General features: G+C 44.1%; 1 protein-coding gene across 1 annotated transcript in view; it reads left to right on the top strand.

Moving 5' to 3' along the window:
- The first annotated feature begins 2568 nt into the window (after positions 1–2568).
- Positions 2569–25296, top strand: part of CRB1 (crumbs cell polarity complex component 1) — a 139386-nt gene continuing 116658 nt past the window's right edge. The window contains exon 1 of the mRNA XM_040359888.1: positions 2569–2913. Coding sequence (XP_040215822.1) covers positions 2841–2913 — 73 coding nt within the window. The 5' untranslated portion in view covers positions 2569–2840. The remainder of the gene's footprint in view (positions 2914–25296) is intronic.

Here is a 25296-nt window from a genome sequence, read left to right as displayed (position 1 = left end):
CACCAAAGTGCCTGCAAAGCCTTTTTAACCTTTTTTAACCAGACGAAAAGCGCAGTTAAAACGATGGTAAAGCACCGCTAAAAATACCGGTGCTTTACCACCAATGCTCAGGCGCTGTGAATGTGAAAGGGCTCTAAGTGTGCTTAAAGTGGAGTTCCACCCAAAAGTGGAACTTCTGCTTTAAGGACTCATTGCCCCCTTACATGCCACATTTGGCATGTAATAATTTTTTTTGGGGGGGGGGGGAGTGGGTGCCTGTCCCACTTCCTTGTTCAGCTTCTCGGCTGCCTAGATGATGACTCCACTCCCCCTCCACTGCCTAGATGATGACTCCGCTCCCCCTCCACTGCCTAGATGATGACTCCGCTCCCCCTCCGCTGCCTAGATGACGACTCCGCTCCCCCTAGGCAGCCCCTCCTTCTAGGCACTCGAAAAGCGCAGCGCGACTCGCGCATGCGCAGTGCGCACCCGGTCATGAAGCCACAAGCTGTCACAGCCAGGTGCCCACAGTTCCAATGATGGCGGAGAAGAGGGGGGAGAGGAGCTTTGGGCGCCCACATCGCTGGACTGTGTGACAGGTGAGTGTCTGTTTATTAAAAGTCTGCAGCTACACTTTTTGTAGCTGCTGTCTTTTAATAAACGGAAAAAAGCCTTGAACTCTGTTTTTAAAGTAAAACTAAACTCTGGTTGAAAAAAATTATATTCAAGTATGTATTCTTAAAGGGGTTGTAAAGGTACAATTTTTTTTTCCCTAAATAGCTTCCTTTACCTTAGTGCAGTTCTCCTTCACTTACCTCATCCTTCGATTTTGCTTTTAAATGTCCTTATTTCTTCTGAGAAATCCTCACTTCCTGTTCTTCTGTCTGTAACTCCACACAGTAATGAAAGGCTTTTTCGCCCACTAACACACAGCTCCTTTCTCTATCTGCAATGTAGAGAGCGTCCTGACTCTCCTGTAGTCCAAGGGAGGGGGCGAGCACAGAACTCCAGACCACGGAGATTAAAATTCAATACAATAAATTACATCACTTGTATTCTGTTATACGAGAATTTTCTTAACTTCAGTAACTTCTTAATTTTCGATATGAGACTAGCATACACAAATTTAAGAAAATGGATGATTATTTGTCCAATATTCTCATTGTGTGTATGAGGCTTAAAGTGTTACTAAACCCAGGACCTTGCATTCACTATATCTGGTCTCAAAGAGAAAACAAATCATGGAAATGCAATTATTTTAGTAAATATAAACTGCTAAATACCTCAGCAGTTAGAGCAGTCTTGTGACGTCTGTCAGTGTCTGGTCAAAGCTTGTAGGAGGAGTTTTCATTCTCCCCTGATTGTCCTATGAGGCTGCAGGAGCCCTGAACCTCTGTCTGGACAATGCTGATTGGCCCTGTGCTGAGAACATGCACCCTCCCAAGAAAAAAACAAACAAAACAAAACTCTCTAGCAATGCACATCAAACTGAGCATGTGCAGAGTACCCCCCAAGGCTCTGATCTATCAGAAGATGGCTTTGGGGCCATGGAAAAAGAAGATCAGAGAAAACTCGATCAAATAGCCTTTTTACACAATGCAGAGGATTAACCCCTTAGGTTCCACAGTGAGTATAACAAGCATAGTTTACTGCATATACACACTAATTTTACTGTTGTGGCTTTAGTAACACTTTAAAGGGGTTGTAAACCCTTAATGTTTTTCACCTAATGCATTCTTCAACCCCCCAGAGCCCCCCTTTTACTTACCTGAACCCGATCGTTCCAGAAATGGGGACGAGCACAGCAGCTCCAGCTGCTGTCTCGGGTCCTCATTGGATAGATTGATAGCAGCAGGAGCCATTGGCACCTGTTGCTCTCAAACAAATCCAGTGACATGGGAGCTGGGGGGACGGGGACGGGCGAGTCTTGCTGTCTGTGTCAATGGACACAGCAGCAAGACTCGGGAGCACGCCCGCGTGAATGCCCCCATGGAAAGCGGCAGAGAGGAGGCTCCAGGAGCGCCACTGAGTGAACAGCGGAAGAGGAGGATCGGGGCCGCTCTGTGCAAAACCCTTGCACAGAGGAGATAAGTATGACATGTATGTTATTTAAAAAAAAAAAAAAAAGCCTTTACAACCCCGTTAAGTGTTTGGGCCAACTCAGTGCAAAGAGCTGGGGGAAGCAAGAACATACTAGCACCGTTTATTTTGGGGAAGGTGGGGGGATTAGCAATCATAATGATTCATTTTTTAGACTATAAAGTGACATTTATTTTGCAAGATCAGTTGAAAGGTGAGCATCTGCCTACATCTGTCCTCATGAGATGAGATATATGCCCAGTTCGGCCAAGAGAGGCTAGCTAGGGCAATGGACATGTCATGTATACGGCATGCTTAAAAAAAGCACCGATTCAAATGTATGCAAAAGAAGAAGTGCTGTTGTGTATACATTATGATAATTTCTTATTGGAGGCAATTGCCTGTAATCATGGATCTTTTGTCAGGAACACCGCTCTGAATAGCTGTTATAAATAGCAAGAACTAGAAGAGAAAGGATGACCTCAAGGCAGATTACAGGCAGGATGGTCATGATTGTTAAGCATATTGTCTGTGGTCTCACATCTTCCCTCCCTTTAATCCACTCCATGCATCTTCAATCATCTACACCAGATTTTACACACCACCCAGACCACTTGTACCAGCATCCCAGCTGCTGTGTCAATGAGAGCAGGGTGCATGGTGTGTCTGTGCCGCTGTGTACACGCTGAGGGACAGATGCTTCACCCATATTTACAAGGCATGGTTTGCGGCATATATCATCTCCAAGGAATAATGTGGACACAACTATAGAGCAGCACTGGATGATGGAACAGCACAACATCCCTTTGACTTTCTGTCTCAGTTTGGCTGTATTGATGCTTCTTCAAGTCCCCTGTAAGTTGTATTGATTTCATAGATTTCTGACAAAGATCTCTTCAATTGCTTAAACCGTAAACTTGCTATAGTGATTTGGTTGTGTGCATATCACATCAAACTTTATTGTAGTATAATATTCAAAAGTCACTTTACTACTGTATCTGTTGTCAATTTTATTGTACTGTATATTTGCAAATCAGAAATGTTATTGAGCATAAGAAAGATGTTATTTCAGCGTATGTTAAGCTCCATTAATAAGGTACTGATAAAAATTTACCGTACATAATTTCAAGTTGAACTCCAGGAATTAGACAATACAGTATATACCCTTGCAGTAATCCTCCATCTCCTTCTCCCCCTGCACTTCAAGAGTTAAATGCTCATTTAGGGTGCAGGGGATAAGGGGTAATTCTTACTCTATTCCTGGCTCATTCTCTCCATCCAAGCACCCGGTTCAGTAATGCCTCCTCTCTAAGGAGCTTCAGGCCCCAGTTGTAAATTCGCCTTACCTTATACAATGCATGGTTAACAGCCCTCCATTGTACCTGATGATGCTGAGGGACTGCCCATAGCCCAGTCCTGAAACTAGGGATAGGGTACATAATACACCCAATCCCTGCACCTCACAGCCCTTTTCTAAAAGTCCGACATCCATATCTATTTCTTTTTCTTTTACTTTCAAGTGTGTTATTTTAAATACAACTTCATTGTTTATTACTCCTCCTTCCTGAACTATTGATCATACCTGCCAACTTTAAAACTTGACAAATAGGGACAATTTTTAAAGAGGTAGAATATGGCACGCCTAGCGCATCACTGCAAAATGTGGATGTGGCCAACAAAAAGTGGATGTGACCATTCGGATGCGGTTTAAACAAATAACTGCAGCAGCTTTGATAAGAATCCCATCTGGTTCTGGAAGATTTATCATATTAAGGACAGAAATACAACAAAGAAGATATTGTTTATCAGTAAAATTATACAGTATATGTATTTGTTTAGCTAGTTGCAATTTTTAGTATAGTGCAACAACCCAAAAGCTCTTGCAGAGAATTCCAATGACACTGCAATCACATTTAGCATATCATACAATATTTAGAAAACAAAATTTGACACTGGCCTTTCTAATGAGAACTGTTGACCCTACTCATTGTGTACACAGTACACGTATACCATAGTCCTTTTACACACAAGATAGGCTTTAATGATTGTGCCCCAAGTCAGAGTCTAACAGTCAAGTACCAACCTTAGCACACTAATGCCCTGTACACACGTTAGGATAAAATCCGATGAAATTTTCCATCGCAATTCCATTCAATCTGTCTTGCATGCACACTGTCAGACCAAATTCCGACCGTCCAAAACGCGGTGACGTAAAAAACACTACGACGAGCCGAGAAAAATGAAGTTCAATGCTTCCGAGCATGTGTCGACTTGATTCTGAGCATGCATGTTTTTTTCTCCGTCGGAGTTCCATACAGACGATCAGAATTTCCGATATGATTTTTTTCCAGCAAAAAAATAAAAACATGTTCTATTTCTAAACTCCGACGGAAAAAAGTCTGATGGGGCCCACACACGGTCGGAATATCCGATGAAAAAATCCTGTCAGACTTTTTTCATCGGAAATTTCAATCGTGTGTACAAGGCATTAGTGTACAATAAGTAAATACATTATACTTTCCTATCCATTTACTAAGGTTAGCAGCATAAGGATTAAAAATAGTTAATGTTGATTGAGGGCATTTAGTTCCCCTATAAGTATATGTAGCACCCTGCTCCCAATGTGTGGGTGCTATATGTTAAAATTATAGTTTGTCTGAGCAATAGTTTGGCTCAGAAAGATTGTATTTCAATTTGTGGTTCTGCTTCAGTTCAGCTGGGTTGCACGTTTTTCCACTTGACAGTAGGTGTCACTGTCACCACTGGTCAAGGTTGGAAATGCGACAGGTTGAATGTATTGGGTATTCATTTTTCAGAACTGACTCAGAGGGCATGGTCAACCCGCTGTGCATTCTGGGAGAGGAGAGGGTACTTAATGGGCAGACACCATTTTGTGGGGTCAGTTTTGCCTGATCTGGAACTGAGGGCCCTCCTGGTCTTAGGGGTGTGTTGGCGGTTCCTGCCTCGGAGCCACGTTGGCCTGAGGCTCCATTGCTGAGATGTAGGCCCAGGAGCTTCTGGGGCCTACTGATCCAGGGATGATCCTGTGTCGCCTTGCCTGCTGGAAGGGGCCGAGCAATTGAGGACTCAATTGGAGGATCCATCTGGATCAACAGTTACCTCACAGTGCTGCCGGAACGGCTGAGAGATCCTGGCACTGTGAGCGGTGTTCTTTTTCTTCAGAAGTTAACCCATAGCGCGGTTACACAGGTCTGTGGCAGAGACCATTGCAACAAGTCTATTTTCACCAAGTCTGTGGCAGAGACTATCTTTTAATTGAGCTTTGCACCGGTTGCTAGGCCAGTGAGAGTGGGCCTATCCAGTGGTCGCGGAGTCCAGCGTGGAAACAGTTGTTCCTCTGGACCTAAGAGAATATTTGTGATTCACAAGTAAGATAACTGAGACTCCCCTAACCCTCCATCCCTCTTTTCTGAAGTTTGCATTAACCACTTACCCCCCGGACCATATTGCTGCCCAAAGACCAGAGTACTTTTTGCGATTCGGGACTGCGTCGCTTTAACAGACAATTGCGCGGTCGTGCAACGTGGCTCCCAAACAAAATTGGCGTCCTCTTTTTCCCACAAATAGAGCTTTCTTTTGGTGGTATTTGATCACCTCTGCGTTTTTTATTTTTTGCGCTATAAACAAAAATATAACGACAATTTTGAAAAAAATGAATATTTTTTACTTTTTGCTGTAATAAATATCCCCCAAAAATATATAAAAAAACATTTTTTTTCCTCAGTTTAGGCCGATACGTATTCTTCTACATATTTTTCGTAAAAAAAAAATTGCAATAAGCGTTTATTGATTGGTTTGCGCAAAAGTTATAGCGTTTACAAAATAGGGGGTATTTTTATGGCATTTTTATTAATATTTTTTTTTACTAGTAATGGCGGCGATCAGCGATTTTTTTTTCGGTATTGCGACATTATGGCGGACACTTCGGACATTTTTGACACATTTTTGGGACCATTGGCATTTTTATAGCGATCAGTGCTATAAAAATGCATTAGATTACTATAAAAATGCCACTGGCAGTGAAGGGGTTAACACTAGGGGGCGGGGAAGGGGTTAAGTATGCCTGGGTGTGTTCTTACTGTGGGGGGGGGGGGGTGGCCTCACTAGGGGAAACACTGATCTTCTGTTCATACAGTGTATGAACAGAAAATCAGCATTTCCCCTGCTGACAGGAACGAGAGCTGTGTGTTTACACACACAGCTCCCGTTCCCCGCTCTGTACCGAGCGATCGCGTGTGCCCGGCGGCGATCGCGCCCGCCGGGCACACGCACGGGAGTCGGGGGCGAGCGGGGGGCGCGCGAGCGCGCCTCCGGCGGCGCGCGCGCGCCCCTAGTGGCGGCTTTTAGGCAGGACGTCATATTACGTGCTCTCGCCTAGGAGAGCCACCTTGTGGACGTATTTTGACGGTGCGGCGACGGCAAGTGGTTAATAAAAACCCTCTCTGAAGGAGGGAGAAAAATAGACTGGGTGTTTGGTGCAGACATTTCTTTCTTTAACCACCTCTTCAAGGAGAACCCTTGAGACGAGTCCAAGGAACAGTAAGGTAACGGCAGGCCCAAATCTAAACCAGCAGCTCCTTCGGGGGTAGTGCTACATATACATAATACCTGCAGTGATTGTTTGATAAATGTACAACTTGTAGAAACATGATAACAGGAAAGGGAGCCTGTTCCTAAAAATCACCCCATTTCCAGCAGAAACCTCTGTGGCACAGTGGACTGACAGAAGTTCGTACTGCTCTTCTTAAAACAGCGACAAGAGGCAGCACAATTAGCAGGAGCATAGCAAAGGTCCACAGTTAGGTGTGTAATCCCAGTTCTGGGCTTGAAGGGAGTATTATAATTTGTTGTTGTTTTGAGGATTATTCTTTGTTAGTGCTGGATTATTTTAAGTGAGTGTGTCCTAGTAGGGATTAATATAGTCTATTGCTGCTTGGGTGGAGGATAATTTACTTCTACCTGTGTGCAATTTTTCCATAATTGAATGCTACATTTAGGTGGGCAATTATATTTTAAAGTTTAATCACTTATATTATGTGTTCTGCCTCTCCAGTGGAAGCATTGAACGTGTATATAATTCATCAACTTGTGGTGAAATAGCAATAACTCACAATCTCTGCGGAGTTAGCATACAGGGTTTCGATCCATCTTGCAGACTTTAGAAAAAGTTTAATCCCAAAATTGTGCAGACCTTAAAGAACTATAGGCAAAACTTTATTTTCATTTTGGATAGAGCAAGGGAGGGTCATATATGACCCCTGTCAGATTTTTTTCACCAAATTCCCAGCTGACAGCTCTCTGTGTAAGGGATGATTTTACACACATAGCTGTCACAGGTCTCAGACTGCAGCTATCCCCACACATAGTACACCAAGTCCCACTGTCCCTGTCCCATGAACATCTGTCACAGTGTTCCCATGAACATCTGTACCAGTGTACAAAACATCTGTTACTGTCCCAATGAACATCTGTACCAGTGCACAAAACATCTGTTACTGTCCCCATGAACATCTGTACCAGTGCACAAAACATCTGTTACTGTCCCCATGAACATCTGTACCAGTGCACAAAACATTTGCAATAGTGCAATAGTGCTCCATTGTGACATCAACATATGTCAGTGTCCGCCAGTGGACGATAAACTTCTGTCAGAGTGTACAAGTGCACAATAACATCTCTCAGTATACCAGTGTCCCATCAATAAATAAATAAAATAAATAACTTTCCTGACCCCCCTGTGCTCACGTGCAAAGGCCGAATGCACACGTTGGTCCCATACGCATGTACCACACATGTGAAGTTTTGCCATGAATGTCAGAGCCAGAACAATAATTATAGCACTAGACCTCCTGTGTAACTCTAAACTGGTAACCAATAAAGGCTTATAAATTGTTGCCTATGGAGATTTTTAAATACTGAAGTTTGGCGCCATTTCACAATCATGCGCAATTTTAAAGCATGATATGTTTGGTAGCGCAATGCCATATTTTATATTTTACAAAAAATTTGGGGTATTATATACCGTGTGACTTAAAAATGATCAAAACCCATCATTTTATTCTCTAGGGCCTCTGCTACAAAAATATATAATGTTGGGGGGGGGGGGGGGGGGGTTCTGAGTAATTTTGTAGCAAAAATACAGATTTTTACTTAAACAAAACGTGTCAGCATAAGGTATGGTCTTAGGCTGGGTTCACACTGCTGCAAATTCTTTTTCATTGTTTTCCATTAGTGCCATTCACGAATCTAAGCTCCTGTGCGAGTTTGATCCGTGTGCGATGCGAATTCAGCTCTATAGACTGGCATTCCCTGAAATTGCGGTAAAATCGCACGATTTTGAATTCGTAGCAGTGTGAACCTAGCCTCAAAGTAGATAATGGCTGGAAAAAAAAAAAAAAATATTTCTTAATTTTCAAAAGAATTGTGGGATAAAATGACAACTTAAAAAAAATTTGCCATGCCTCTTAATAAATACCTTGGACTGTCTCCTTTCCAAAAAGGTGTAATTTGGGAAATATTTGTACAGTCGTGACTTGTTAGGGCCTCAAGAAATGAGATAGTCCGTCAGTACATCAGGTGTGATCAATTTTCAATGATTGGTACCATAGCTTGTAGACTCTATAACTTTTACACAGACCAAATAATATACACCGATTTGGGGTTATTTTTACCAAAGAAATTTAGCAGTTTAAATTTTTATCAAAATGTATGAAGAAAAAATATTTATTTGCAAGATTTTATAACAGAAACTAAGAAAAACTATTTTTTTCAAAATTGTCTTTTTTATATTTATAGCACAAAAAAAAACAGTGGTGATTAAATACCAAGAAAAGAAAGCTCTGTTTGTGTGGAACAGAAAGGGAAAAAAATGTGGATACAGTGTTGCATGACTGAGTAATTGTCATTCAAAGTGTGACAGCACTGAAAGCTGAAAATTGGCCTGGGCAGGAAGGGGGTGAAAGTGCTCAGTATTGAGGTGGTTAATAGGGTAACAGACAGCAATACAAACCTACAGGGGTTCTAATCCCCACTCCAATTTATTCAAAACAGGAGAAAAAAAAAGTTATACCTTTAGTTACCTTAACAGATGAACATCAGATAGGTCAAACAAACATAATATGACCAGCTCCAGCAGTACACTTGAGGTCAGAATGGAAAATAAAGCATACTGAAGGAGGGTGTAGCTAACTATACAGAGTACCCCTTTTCTATAGAGTGAGGTAGTGACAACATTATTGGGACTGTAGGCCATACTCCTCACCAACCACCTTACTCCAGGCACAATAACAAATAAATACACTGACCCATTATTGGCGAATAAAGGCCGTGGTAACTTTTATTGGTTTAAACACAAAGAATTTTAAATATCAAATCCATTTTTATTACATAACTTCAACCATCAATAAATTGCCATTAATCAAGCAAAACCAAAATATGTGTAACTGCTCAGTTTTTGTAACTCAAGCAGAATTTAAATTATTAATTGACATATCACGTCCCCCCTGGATCCCAAGGTGACGCATACCACATAAACTTTACCGCGACAGGGGAGGAGGGAGGGAGTTCCACAGCTGCTGCTGCCAAAGGGAAAGAGGGAGATTCCCAGCCCAGCCAATCCTTATAAAGCCTTCCCAGGCTCCTAGAAACTTCCGACACCTCCTATTGGCTGTCTGATGATCCCGAATTTAAAGGAACAGAAGCATATTAATTATATACATCATTTAAACAGATACAACCCATAATCCAGCAACTATTAACCTATTAACCCCGTGTTGGCCACAATCCCACTCAAGTGGGCTCCTAATGTGCCCCCTTTCTTATGGGACTGTAGGCCATACTCTTCACCAACCACCTTACTCCAGGCACAATAACAAATAAATACACTGACCCATTATTGGCAAATAAAGGCAGCGGTAACTTTTATTGGTTTAAATACAAAGAATTTTAAATATCAAATCCATTTTTATTACATAACTTCAACCATCAATAAATTGCCATTAATCAAGCAAAACCAAAATATGTGTAACTGCTCAGTTTTTGTAACTCAAGCAGAATTTAAATTATTAATTGACATATCACGTCCCACAAGCGGGCCTGAGCAACATGCCCGGCCCCACCCCACCTCCGCGGCCTGCTCGATTCCATACTGCAATCCCAAATAAAATATATAAATTCCCACGTCCGAGAGGTGGACGCCATCCTGCCTGTATAGCCCGTTAAAACCCCCTTCTAAATCCACATGTTTGTAGGACAAACCACCAATTTGGGTCATGAACTTGCACATGGCCTGATTTATACGCTTCCTTATCTTCTCCATGGCCCTCCTCTGTGGAGAGGAGAGCCAAGAGAGGCGCGGAACGATTTCTGAGAAAATTAAAATTGTACCTGGAGGGGCTAACGAGAACCTTTGCAGATCCCTTTGCATCAAAAAAAGTAAATCCAGGGTTCTTACTTTACCCAAATCATTCCCACCAGCATGAACTAATAATACATCCGGCTTAGGCCATTGCTGACTAAGCCTACTTAAGTGAAAATATAGTTGGTGCCACTGAAGTCCCCGCACACCTTTCCAAAAAACCTGGAATGATTCTGGACAAAGTGATAAATTAGTTGAATACCTCCGCAAGGCCACTCTCTTATGCGCCCAGTGAATGTAGGAATGTCCCAGAATCCAAACCGTGCGGGGCTGACCTGAAAATTAAACAAACAAGTTAGGACGAACATAAACTCTAAAACAATTTGATTTCCACCTCCCCATGTCTTTAATGGCTGATTCACATACCCCTCTCCGGGCCGCCTCTGATGCGGCGCCAATTCTAAATGAGTGGGAGGATATTCGCATGTTCTGCAAACCTAGATTTAACAGGCACTTATACAGCACCGCATCAAATTGATATTTGGTAAGCGGCCCTCCATTCTGGTGAACTAAAAATAACCCTGGAACTGGGGGCCTGACACCCAAAAAACGAGTCACCGCGTCAACGGGGCAAACAGCCTTGACGCCCTGGGCCGCTTTAGGTAAACGCCTTTACCTAAAGCGTCGGTCTTAGAACGACTTAACCATAGCTGAATTCCCGTGGGATCTACCGTTACGTGGTCGACTAAAATGCCCGACCCCCCCCCGTTTAGATTTTGGGAGTAGCTCCGATATCCGTAACGCCCCGTGAAAAGCGAGCACAAACGCCGTTCTGAAAAGTAGGGATTCAAAACTTGAAAAACAAACGGACGACGCTGTCTCGCACAACTTGCCCAAAAGGACAAACGCTAATAAAGCCCCCTCGGAAGGGCGGCCATCACTAATTCCTAACTCTTCTGCAAAGGATAGCCAGCTCTTCCAAGAAGCAGCGTAGCACAACCACGTCTTTGGTGCCACCGAACCCTGTATTGCTCTTGCCACTAAGTCCAGATTAGGTCCCACAAATATTCTGGCTAACGAATCCCTTCCACATCCGCCTCCGGCAGCAGCTGACGAAAGCGGTCCATCTGAAACCGAGATAACGCATCGGCAAGGTTATTTTGCACTCCCGGTGTGTGCTTAGCTTTTAGCCAGACATTAAAGTGTAAACAAAGAAACACGACCTGCCTTAAAATCTTGACCACCAGCACAGACTTTGACGAAAGGCAATTTATGGCAAAGAGGACCCCTTTATTATCTGTTTCCACCAGAATCCTTTTATTTGCAAACTGAGCTCCCCACAACGTTAATGCCACCAATATCGGAAACAACTCTAACAGAACAATGTTTCTTGTGACCTCTTGAACCACCCAGGACTCTGGCCATGCTGCACAGCACCAGTGTGTTCCCCATATTGCAGCAAAGCCCTTGGACCCCGCCGCGTCCGTGAATAATCTGAAATCTGGCGCTGCCACAAACTCCTCCTGAAAAAATCATCCGCCGTTGTACGTCTCCAGGAACCGAGCCCAGACCAACAGATCTGCCTTGATCGAACTCGTCAGCCTGCCGTGGGCAAACGGGGACTTTAAACCAGCTATTGCTAAATACAAACGACGCGAAAAAATACGCCCAACAGGCATGATCCTGCCAGCAAAAGCCAGGACTCCCAGCAGCGACTGCATCTCTTTGAGCAGCACTTTTTTCCTTGATAGAAAGGAAGCTATCAATGAATTTAATTTCAACAATTTTGCCTCTGACAAACGAAACTCCATCCTACACGTGTCTATACAGATGCCTAAAAACTCCAGGGTTGTCGCCGGGGCACACGTTTTCTCCTCCGCCAGCGGGACGCCAAACTGCGCCGCCATATCCTGAAAAGCCTGCAATAACTCCTGACAACTCCCCGAATCCTGTGGTCCTATAAACAGAAAGTCATCCAGGTAGTGGACGATTTTGTCACTACCTGAACGAAAGCCAACCACCCAATGCAAGAAAGACGAAAATGCCTCGAAGTAGGAGCAAGAAACTGAACACCCCATAGGCAGACACCTATCGAAGAAATAGGCCCCGTCAAAATAAAAACCTAACGAATTAAATGCCTCAGGGGCAATGGGCAACAGTCGAAAAGCCGATTTAATGTCGGCTTTTGCCAGCAACGCACCTTGGCCACACTGCAGTACTTTAACAATCGCCTCCTCGAAAGTCGCATACTTGACCGAGCAAAGTTCCACATTAATCTCGTCATTAAGCGAATCCCCTTTAGGGAAGGATAAGTGATGTATAATCCTATAGGCATTCTGCTCCCTTTTGGGCACCACCCCTAGAGGTGATATGCGGAAATTGTCAAAGGGGGGGTGCTCAAAAGGACCTGCAATGCGACCTTCCGCAATTTCTTTTTCAACCTTTTCCCTCACCGCTTGCGGAAACTGACTGACTGATTTTAAGTTACCCACTACTGTGCATCCTGCCCCTGAGAATGAAGGGAGGGGGAAACCAAATTCAAAGCCTCTACTGAGGAATTGCGCCGTCGCCTGGTCTGGATAGACTTCCAGCCATGGGCGCATACTTTCCAGCCTCACTGGCGTGCAGGCTTTTTGGAAAAATATCCCTAGCACTTTGACTAGCAGCATTCGCCGACTTCTTTAAACACTTTGCCGCAGGGTGAGCCCCTGTGCAAAACGAACACTCGTGTCTGTATTTACAAGCCGCATTCCAGCGGCACTGACTATCATTGAACGCGAAACAGCTCCCTTTCCTGAAAACTGTGCCAGAAGTGGAAGCCGCAGCTGGCTTTGGCATGGCAGACCTCTGCGGGGCCAGCAGATTTAGCCAAAGGCCGACGTCCTTCATACCCCAGCGCAACGAGGGGTGGACCGCCAATTTCTGCCTAAATGACTCGTCGTAATAGAACCAGCCAAGTCCACCAAAACTCTTGTAAGCCTCCAATATATGATCCACATGTTGGAACAAACCACTACTGCGTTCCGGGTACTTATCCGACATGACACCAGCAAAGATGCAAAACGCTTGCAACCAGTTATTGAAAGACCTAGGTATGGGTCTGCGTCTGTCATCATCATGTTTGTAATTTTTTTCCGTTTTAGCCATAAAGTCCTTCTGGGAGGGTAAAAGGGATAGAATGTCCATAAATTCCCCCCTCCAAATTTTTTCCTTCACTAACGTGCTCAGGTGATACCCCAGGGGAGACATTTCGCAGGGCATCACTTCTTTCATGCATGCCTCAGGCACGCTGCCCCTCCCGGCGGAGTTACCCTCCCCCGACACAATCCCAGGGGCCATAACCATATTGGGGGATTGATGTACTGGAGCAATGGGATGTGTGCTGTGTAAAGGATTACTCATTAAATGTGACACAGGACTTGCGGTTTGCACAGCACCAGCAGGGGTCAGTGTTCTGACTAGGGAAGACAGAGAATCTACAATCACATTCAGAGCCTGCAACTGAGCACACTCACCCACTGCTTGAGGCTGTGTACTGACGGCTGGACTAGGCTCTTCACACAGCATGGCTGCTGCAGGCTCCTGCCTGAAAGGTGAGACTTGTGGCTCCTGTCCCCAAACGGAGACCTGTGGCTGTCTGGGTGAACGTGGGGGGGCGGGCGCCCCTCCCCACGCTTGCTGTGGGCTGCACAGCCCTGCCTCTCCTGGCGTTCCCCCTCGCAGGGGACTGTGAAATGTTCCTCTTCTGCCGCACTGAGCGGCGCACGCTTGCGGGTCCGCCCCCGCCATCTTCCTCCTCACATTCGCCGCGCCTCCGCTCCGCCTCCACAGCTGACTGGGATTCCCCTGCGCGTTCTGGAGGCTGACTCCTCAGTGCTCTGACAGGGAGCTCCCTGCTCACAGACGCGCTCTCACTCAGCTGCTCAATGGGTGACACAAACCCAGAGTCTGACGCCACTTCTGCAGGTTGTTCTTCAGGGACAATGTCCCCCAGAGTTAAGCAGCGTTTAAGCCACTCTTCCCCCCCTTCACTGCCTGCCTTCTCCAAAAGTTTTTTAAAGAGGGACTCCATACCTTAAAGAGAAGGGCAGCTAGACCAGAGAAGTCCAAGTTCCACAGCTGCTGCTGCCAAAGGGAAAGAGGGAGATTCCCAGCCCAGCCAATCCTTATAAAGCCTTCCCAGGCTCCTAGAAACTTCTGACACCTCCTATTGGCTGGCTGATGATCCCGAATTTAAAGGAACAGAAGCATATTAATTATATACATAATTTAAACAGAAACAACCCATAATCCAGCAACTATTAACCTATTAACCCTGTGTTGGCCACAATCCCATTTAAGTGGGCTCCTAATGTGCCCCCTTTCTTATTCAAGGCAAAGAAACACATGCATGTGTAACATGATACTCCCCATCAAAATATATGATTTCAAATATTAAACAAACTAGTAGTTGAGTCCAAACATTTACAAATGAAGACTTGTCTTGGAATTCCTTAAAAAGAAGAATGGGGAGAACAAGGAATAATAATTCAGAATTAACATAAAACTTATAAACCCAATACTTGTGGCTGCAGTTGTGACATCTATTTCACTGATTGTGGCTTTGAAGGTTGATTTCCAGCCTCTGTAACTTTCAGGTTTGTCACCAAAATTAGTGGGACTTGTCCCGGTGAGCTCTTTGTGAAGTATTTATGAAAAAAACTGTGACATGTCTGTTTTCCAGACTTTGGATGCACAGCTTCATGCACAACAAAGTTAGTTACGCTGGCTGTTGCACTAAAATGAACTGACTTTGGGAGGTTTGGTGTGGCAAAGGTGTTTATACTCTAAACTGGCTTGGAGTTCAATGTTGTGTTAGGTTGCACCGTGGAGCAGTGTACTTGGTAGGAGGTAATTTACTAGCCCCATTATAAGGTGTACTTGGAGAGGAGTAGGTAGATTGACATGAGAGGTGGTAGTCGCGGTGTACTTACCTTGGTTTAGGGATACAGATGCTGTGACTGGGTTCTAAAGTATTGGGATATTCAGTTTTGCAAACAGCTTAACCTGAAACATTTAACATTACCATGGCTTTGGCCTGCTCACGTTGTTTCTCCAATGCTTCCATCTCTGCTCCCTTATGTGCAGCTTATGCTTCCATCTCTGCTTTCCAGTGTGCAGCTTCTGCGGGTTCTTTTTCCACATCTGCTTTTTTGTGTGTATCTTCTGTGGATTCTGATTCCCTCTCTGTTTTCTTTTGTGCAAAGGCTGCCTAAATTATAGCATCTGTACAGGCTATAATAAGTTGTTGGTTGAGAGTGGAAGATCTTGATTGGCGGATCTTGTGGAGTGGAAAGTAGAAGCAGAGCGTTGAGATTTAAAGTGGTTCTAAAGGCTGATGATTTTTTTACCTTAACCACTTACCCCCCGGACCATATTGCTGCCCAAAGACCAGAGTACTTTTTGCGATTCGGGACTGCGTCGCTTTAACAGACAATTGCGCGGTCGTGCGACGTGGCTCCCAAACAAAATTGGCGTCCTTTTTTTCCCACAAATAGAGCTTTCTTTTGGTGGTATTTGATCACCTCTGCGGTTTTTTTTTTTGCGCTATAAACAAAAATAGAACGACAATTTTGAAAAAAATGAAAATTTTTTACTTTTTGCTGTAATAAATATCCCCCAAAAATATATAAAAAAACATTTTTTTCCCTCAGTTTAGGCCGATACGTATTCTTCTACATATTTTTCGTAAAAAAAAAATCGCAATAAGCGTTTATTGATTGGTTTGCGCAAAAGTTATAGCGTTTACAAAATAGAGGGTATTTTTATGGTATTTTTATTAATATTTTTTTTTACTAGTAATGGCGGCGACCAGCGATTTTTTTTTCGGTATTGCGACATTATGGCGGACACTTCGGAAATTTTTGACACATTTTTGGGACCATTGGCATTTTTATAGCGATCAGTGCTATAAAAATGCATTGGATTACTATAAAAATGCCACTGGCAGTGAAGGGGTTAACACTAGGGGGCGGGGAAGGGGTTAAGTATGCCTGGGTGTGTTCTTACTGTGGGGGGGGGGGGGTGGCCTCACTTGGGGAAACACTGATCCTCGGTTCATACATTGTATGAACCGAAGATCAGCATTTCCCCTGCTGACAGGAACGAGAGCTGTGTGTTTACACACACAGCTCCCGTTCCCCGCTCTGTACCGAGCGATCGCGTGTGCCCGGCGGCGATCGCGCCCGCCGGGCACACGCACGGGAGTCGGGGGCGAGCGGGGGGCGCCCCTAGTGGCGGCAGATAGACAGGACGTCATATTACGTGCTCTCGCCTAGGAGAGCCACCTTGTGGACGTATTTCGGCGGTGCGCGGTCGGCAAGTGGTTAATGCATTCTATGTGCATGATAACAGCAGCTCTCCCTGGTCTCTCTCTCCTCATTGGCTCACTTAGCAGTGGGAGCCACTGGCTCCTGCTGCTGTCAATCACAGCCAGTGAGCCTATGAGAAGAGCTGTGCTCTGTGTGTGAATGAACACACAGAGCGCCACTTGGAAGCAAGCCTGCTCGGGTTCCCCCATAGCAAGCGACTTGCTATTGGGGACTTTCAGCCGGAGGTAGGGGCAAGTACTGCTGGCGGGGGACCCGAAAAGAAGAGGATCAGGGCTACTGTGTGCAAAACCATTTAACAGAGCAGATAAGTAAAACATGTTTGTTATTTTTTTCTTAAATTTTTATGTTAGAGTCAATTAAAATTCATTAAATTGTGTGATTCTCACTTCTGTCTTTGTCTTTGTTTGTAGTACTATATTCTCTCTATCTAGATTTACCTCATCAATTCCCTCTAATTCTTTCTGTGCCTGTTTAGAGTTCTTCTGCTTTGAGAGGTCAGTATATTTGAAGTACAATCTTTGATAATTCTCATTAGGGATGAGCCGAACACCACCCCCCCCCCCCCCCCGTTTGGTTCGCAGCAGAACATGCGAACAGGCAAAAAATTTGTTCGAACACACGAACACTGTTAAAGTCTATGGGACATGAACATGAAAAATCAAAAGTGCTAAGGTTAGGTATGGATTTGTTCGACCCAAACAAACATGCTCACCCCTAATTCTCTTAGGTAGCAATGAATTGTTTGAGCATGCCCTCTAGTTGCAGTACCTCACGAGAAGGTTAAAGGGGAGTTCCACCCCCCCTCCCCTTCCCCCCCAAAAAAAATTAAAAGTCAGCAGCTACAAATACTGTAGCTGCTGACTTTTATTATTAGGACACTTACCTGTCCAGGGATCCCACAATGTCGGCACCCTAGCCAATTTTTGGATCGGCTCTCGGGTGCTACCGCTGCTATTCATGGTTAGGGAAACCGAGAAGTGGGGACAGTCTCCCGGAAGTGGGGACAGGTACCTGTCAAAAACAGGTACACGTTTCCCCCCCTCCCCCCTGAAAGGTGCCAAATGTGGCATCAGAGATGGGGAGGAAGCAGATGAGCGGAGCTTCCACTTTTGTTCGAAATGCATGCAATTAAATGTCTTAGACCATAACTGATTGACATTAACCTGAAGTTCTTCTTTATCAGACTCATAATTCTGTTGAACCTTCTAAGTTTGTTTAACCCAGCTTTTAATTGTCTGCTTAGTTCCTGATTTGGAAGGAATTTTGGTTCTTGTGTTTCAACTTCAACGGAAAAAGTAATTTTTTACTGAAACTATTGTGTTGAAAATGAAAGAGTTAATTGGGAGTCTCTGAGAAATGTATCAATTGCTTAAGTAGTTCTAACCTAAATAATTTTTTACCCTAATACATTCCCTCCATTAAAGTGGTTGTAAAGATACAAGGTTTTTTACCTTCATGCATTCAATACATAAAGGTTAAAAAACCTTCTGTGTGCACTGAGGTATGGACACTCCTCCCTCAGTGGCTGTAATGACAGAATCATGTACCTGTCTCTATTAGGTATATAACTAGGGCACAAAATGCTGCCACTTTTGGTACCACGGCTGTCAGTACACCGGCAGCCTGTTTTCTAACAGCTGCTTCTCTTTGTGGAGTTATAAAAAACTGCTTAGCTCATCCTAAAAAGCTGGAGACTACATCTATACCAGGATTGGTGAGAGGGCAGCTCCCTACCTTTCTGTTTACCTACTTGTATAAAGACACTGCTAGCAGACACCAGTTTATCCAAATCCATCAAGGAATCCTTGCTTTGCTACTTCCCTAATTCTATCTGCAGATCTGACTCGGTCATGTTTTATTACACTTCACGTTTAACAGGCCCAAATGTGCTGGAAGCTTCTGTATGGTAAATACAGTTGTGCTCATAGGTTTACATACCATGGCAGAATTTATGATTTATTGGCCATTTTTCAGAGAATATGAATGATAACACAAAAACATTTTTCACTTATGGTTAGTGTTTGGCTGAAGCCATTTATTATCAATCAAATGTGTTTACTCTTTTTAAATCATAATCACAACAGAAACTACCCAAATTACCCTGATCAAAAATGTACATACCCTGGTAAATTTTGGCCTGATATCATACACACAAGATGACATAAAGGGGTTTGAATGGCTATTAAAGGTAACCATCCTCATCTTTGAACTGTTTGCTTGCAATTAGTGTGTGTGTGTATAAAAGGTCAATGAGTTTCTGGACTCCTGACAGACCCTTGCATCTTTCATCCAGTGCTGCACTGACATTTCTGGATTCTGACTCATGGGGAAAGCAAAAGAATTGTCAAAGGATCTGCGGGAAAAGGTATTTGAACTGTATAAAACAGTAAAGGGATATAAAAAGATATCCAAGGAATTGAGAATGCCAATCAGCACTGTTCACACTCTAATCAAGAAGTGAAAAATTAGGGGTTTTGTTGAAACCAAACCACGGTCAGGTAGACCAATTAAAATTTCAGCCACAACTGCCAGGAAAATTGTTCGGGATGCAAAGAAAAACCCACAAATAACTTCAGGTGAATTACAGGACTCTATGAAAACATGTGGTGTGGCTGTTTCAAGATGCACAATAAGGAGGCACTTGAAGAAAGATGGGGGACGTACTTGGACATTCCAACATGACAATGATCCAAAACACAAGTCGACCTGTCATTGGCTACAGCAGAATAAAGTGAAGGTTCTGGAGTGGCTATCTCAGTCTACTGACCTCAATATCATTAAGCCACTCTGGGGATATCTCAAACCTGCAGTTCATGCAAGACAGCCGAGGAATTTACAGGAACTGGAGACTTTTTGACAAGAGGAATGGGCATCTAAGAAGATAAAGAGCCTCATCCACAAATACCACCAAAGACTTCAAGCTGTTATTGATGTTAAAGGGGGCAATACATAGTATTAAGAACTGGGGTATGTAAACTTTTGATCAGGGTCATTTTGATAGTTTCTGTTGTCATGATTTAAAAAGAGTAAACACAGATAGATGATAATAAATGGCTTTAGCTAAACACTAACCATGAGTGCAAGAAAAGTTTTTGTGTTATCATTCATATTCTCTGAAAAATGGGCAACAAATCATAAATGTTGCCAGGATATGTAAACTTATGAGCAGAACTGTAGGTTTCCTTGTTGGTTGCTCAGCAAATATGAAAATACTTGGATGGATGCATTATTGAGGAGTTCCTTTAACACACCTCTCGAGATGGTTGGAGTACACTTAAACATCTGATTGACTTCATTTAAGATGCTGTTGAGGTACGGTTTTCAGCCAAATGACCAGACCAGTGGTGATATGCAATTTCTAGTTTACTTAACAATGAAATTCAACACAAATTGTGCAGGAGATCATGTGAACACGGGTATACAGTACAAAACATTTATATGAACCGTAAAGGGAAAGGATATAACAACTATACTGCAGTTCTAATAATGTCCACCAGGTGGCAGCAGCGTGTTCTGAGTTCAATCTACAGATAGAATAGAGGGCTAAAGAATCTCACGTGTCCAAGATAGTAATCGTTCATTCAGTGGACTGTGAGCTGAGTGGACCTCTTGCTGGCACAGATTTCCCACTGGCACTGCTTGCTACTTGCTTCGGTCAGGAGGTTCTGGTGGCTGCAGATAGGGCCAACCCACTTCATGGACAGCTTCCCCAAATAGACTGTAACAGAGTCCTCTCCAGTGACTTGGGCTTGGAAAGATGCTGCATGCTCTTGTGCTCACTGCTGGTGGCCCGCACACCAGGCTTAACAGGAGAGGACCCAGCACCTGGGAACAGCTCACTTGCCCAGTCACTGCTGTCCCATCAGGCCGGATCTCTCTGAGCCCCGGAAGCTGGATGGAGCTGACATTTATATCCCCTGGGCGTGTCCAGGAGCTCAGAGGATTGTGGGGAGTTTAGTTAAAGGGACCTGCACCGGATCCTGGACAAAGAGGCATCCCACTACAATGCTCTGTTATTAAGGTGCATTTTAACCTTTCATTAATTAGAAGGTCATAACTATCTGGTAAGCTTTGCATGTTGTTGGTGAAGAATCTCTCAACTTTCTACAAGATACATCAACCTTCTTCCTGTTCATGTCAGTGAATGTGGTCACTCTTTTTTTTGTATTTTGCTCCCTGAGATTGAGAGCGTCCCCAGTCAGCTCTGCGGGGGATTCCTCCCCCTCCCTGTGCTCGCCGACACTGCATAATGCGAGCACTCACACAACCAGATATTCTAGCCTGGGCCGTGTTTAAGTGTGTGCACTGCAGACTGCAGTACACTGTAATCACTGAACTACATTATCTCTATCCCTTCTCCCCCCCCATCTGTCTCCCTCCCCCTCTCCTGTTCTTTCAAAACATTCACAATTTACTTTCACTTTCAGTTAGGCAGATAATATACGGTGCAAATTTCTTTCCTGCATCCACAGATTGCAGGAAAGAAACTTGCATGATTCCCCCATAAACAGACAGTGGTGACAGGAGAATATCCCTCCTGCCCAGCAATTATATTCTCCCGACAAACAGTGATTATCAATAGTGACTATACAGCAACCACTAGTGATAATTATAAGAGAATCTGCTCATTAATGGTTCAAATCTCAGCCAGTTTCTGCTGAACCAGCTGAGATTTAAACTGTCTATGGCTGGTCTTAGCTCTTAGGCAGCCCATACATTGATTAGCACTGTGTAGTGTCAGCTTCCTGGCGGGATTGGGCATGTGGAATTTCAAACACACCCGAGCCCATCTCTATTGGTTGTAGACAGTTGAGCTTCCTGCAGGTTGCTTAGCAGCAGTGGACCCTTCTCTGACATGCTGATCGGGATGCAATCCAGGTGATGCTCTTAGTCAAATCCTAGTCATAAATATCAGTGATTTTATTGATCAAAGCCCACACTTTACAGGCATAGAGCCCACATGGCTGCTGATCATACGGTTGATTATATTTATGTGGTTGTACTCTTGATGCTAATAAATACTGTGTTTATTAGATCTGACTGGGAGCATCACCTGGATCACATGCCGATCAGCATGTCAACAGAGAAGGTTATACAGCATTACTGCTACTAGGTGACCAGCTAGGGGCTCGGCTCTCTATAACCAATAGTGCCAGCCTTCCCCTGCATGCACCCATAATGTCACCAGCACTAGATCCTAATAGACTGCCGCCGCTGCCAAGAAAACAGACGCCAGACCAGCACTGTAAATAGCAGGGACAGCACAGCTGGGGATCCCCACTGTGGCAGAACACCAGGGCCCGGTGGCAAGACAACCTTTGCAACCCTGATAGTTCTCCCACTGCTTTGGACCCTTATATTTTCTTGGTGTGCTGGTGACATATATCTCTTGTTTTCTGCCACCCTGGGGGACCCCAGTATAGTAGGAAGGGATCTCACTGCAGAACATGTGAAAGGGCCCATAGTGGGATCGTAGTAAAGGGCCCCAGGATATATATATATATATATATATATATATATATATATATATAATTGCATTTTATAGTTGGCCCCCCTACTTTTGTCCCTGTCCCCCCATGTGCCCCCCCTAAATATGAAAGCTGGAGACGCCACTGCTCACAGCGTCTGTGTTGAGGAGCGTAATGCGACCTGTCCAGTCTGCACTCAAACAGGGAGGCTTCCAGGAAGGATGGCGTGTCCCTGAACTTTCCCTACTCCTTTGGAACTTTTCCCTGATGCTAATCACTGTCTATGAAAGACGAGTAAACTGTCCCTACTCTAGCCACTCACAAAATGCACACCAAACCGGGAGCCAGGGTCTTAAAGAGGAACTGCAGTCTTCTCACGTAATTTGTAATAAAAACAACTTTGCCATTCTGAAGCTTCCCTCCAACCACCTTGCATATTATTTTATATATACAGTGATCCTGTACTTGCCAAATATGTTGCAGAAATCTCCCTCCACTAAGTCTGGCTGCATCCACATTAACTGTGGACAGCTGAAGCTGCTGCCTGTTCACTTCCTGAATTTACACAGACACACATAGGCACACCTCTCATTGACCCTCTTATGACTCATCCCCCCTCCCTTCCTGGAAAACTTTCACAAGAGTGAGAGAGCGGTGCATGATGTTGTAAGCCTAGGCTTTTTACCAGACAAGAAACAGGAAGTGGGCTGTATAAGGTATTTACTGGCACAAATAAAATGTCTTACTATCCAAAGTTAAAACAACAAGGGCAGATTTAATAGATGGAAATATGAAAAAATGACTGAAGGTCTGCTTTAAAAAGACTTTGCCTGACCCAAGATGTTGCAAAAGTCACATGGGGTGCCAACATCCAATCGAACAGCTGCATTCCTGTGACTAGGAACTACGGGCCATATTTACAAAAAGAGATACGATGGCGTATCTCCTGATACGCCGTCGTATCTCTGTGATCCGCCCGTCCTAACTATGCGGCTGATTCATAAAATCAGTTACGCATAGATAGCCCTAAGATCCAACAGGTGTAATTGACTTACACCGTCGGATCTTAGGATGCAATTCTAGGCCGGCCGCTAGGTGGCGGTTCCATTGCGGACGGCGTAGAATAAGACGTCCTGGAATACGAAATGCCGTAACGCACGTCGCCGTTCAAAAAAAACGTCGGGGCGCCGTAATTTCGCGCAAAGCACGTCGGGAAATTTCCTAACGGAGCATGCGTAGACTGTTCGGCGCGGAAACGCGCCTAATTTAAATGGTGCCCGCCCCATTTGAATTAGGCGGGCTTGCGCCGAGCGGATTTACATTACACCGCCGCAAGTTTACAGGTAAGAGCTTTGTGAATCAGGCACTTACGCTGTAAACCTGCGGCGGTGTAACGTAAATGGGATACGTTACGCCGCCGCAGCGTAACGTAATTCTCTCTGAATCTGGCCCTACGTTCCTCTTGATTTCCTCCTCCACCTGCATTGCCTCTGTGTACAAACACCACCTGTAGTGGAGAAAATAGACTGCACCTGCCTACATGTGGGGTTGTCCTTTGAAAAGCATACTCACACACCAAGGAATCCAGTGTTGTTTGGTATAAACAATACTCTTCTGCACTCCAGGTCTCGCATTACCTTCTTCTCTTCTTACATCATCAGGGTGCTAGCTGTCTCCTCCTGGTTATTCTTCAATGGGAAGAATTTAATATTGGGTTTATCTCCATATGGACTTATTTCATATCACTTGTTGAAGACCTCCAGATTCCCAAACCTTTTATTATTGAATTTTGATGCATTTCTATATTGTTTTTATTTTTGTTTCCACATTTGATATTGTGACACTTATTTAGTGATCTCTAGTTTGTTTATCACTTATTATTGATTGTTTAGCACCGCACTATTTCTTCGCTATGTCATATTAACTGCAAGTACAGTGAAACTTGTAATTGTTAAAAAAAATATACAGGGCCAGATTCACGTATCCTGGTGTATCTTTGTGCGGGCGTAGCGTATCCTATTTACGCTATGCCTCCGCAACTTAGACGGGCAAGTGCAGTATTCACAAAGCACTTGCTTCGTAAGTTGCGGCGGCGTAGCGTAAATGGGCCGGCGTAAGCCCGCGTAATTCAAATGTGGAAGAGGTGGGCGTGTTGTATGTAAATCAATCGTGACCCCACGTAAATGACGCGCCTAACGAACGGCAAATGCGCGCGCATGCTTGTAGTGATAATGTTATCACTACAATGTTCAGTATCATGTCAAATTTACTCCATAAGATACGGCAGGCCTATTGCCTGTGACGTGAACGTAACCTACGCACAGCCCCATTCACGTACGACTTACGTAAACGACGTAAAAAGATACGCTTGCCGACGTCCATACTTTGCATTGGCTGCGCCTCATATAGCAGGGGTAACTTTACACCGGACGTAAGCCTAACGTAAACGTCGTAGCGGGCGCAAGTACGTTCGTGAATCGGCGTATCTACCTAATTTACATATTCAGCGCGTAAATCTACGGAAGCGCCCCTTGCGGCCAGCGTAAATATGTACCCAAGATACGACGGCATAGGAGACTTACGCCGCTTGTATCTTGGCCAAATCTATGCGTAACTGATTCTAAGAATCAGGCACATAGATACGACGGCTCACATTCGGACTTACGACGGCGTATGTGGAGATACGCCGTCGTAAGTCCTTTGTGAATCTGGCCCACAGTATATATATATATTTATATTTATTTATTTATTTTATCTCAGGTACGTACATAGCACCAACAATTTACCTAGTGCTTCACATATATATTGCACATTTACATGAGTCCCTACCCTCAAGGAGCTTATAGTCTAAGGTCCCTAACTCACATTAATACATACTAGGGACAATTTAGACTAGAGCCAATCAACCTACCAGCATGTCTTTGGAGTGTGGGAAGAAAAAAAAAATATATATATATATACAGTAGTATACTGTGACAATGGAAGTAGGTATGGCACATCTGCAGAGTGCGGGTCTCCAGAA

The sequence above is a fragment of the Rana temporaria genome, chromosome 7 (assembly GCF_905171775.1).
Source record: "Rana temporaria chromosome 7, aRanTem1.1, whole genome shotgun sequence".
NCBI lineage: Eukaryota > Metazoa > Chordata > Amphibia > Anura > Ranidae > Rana > Rana temporaria.
The sequence above is the reverse complement of the archived record's forward strand: the minus strand, read 5'-3'. Positions and strand labels throughout refer to the sequence as shown.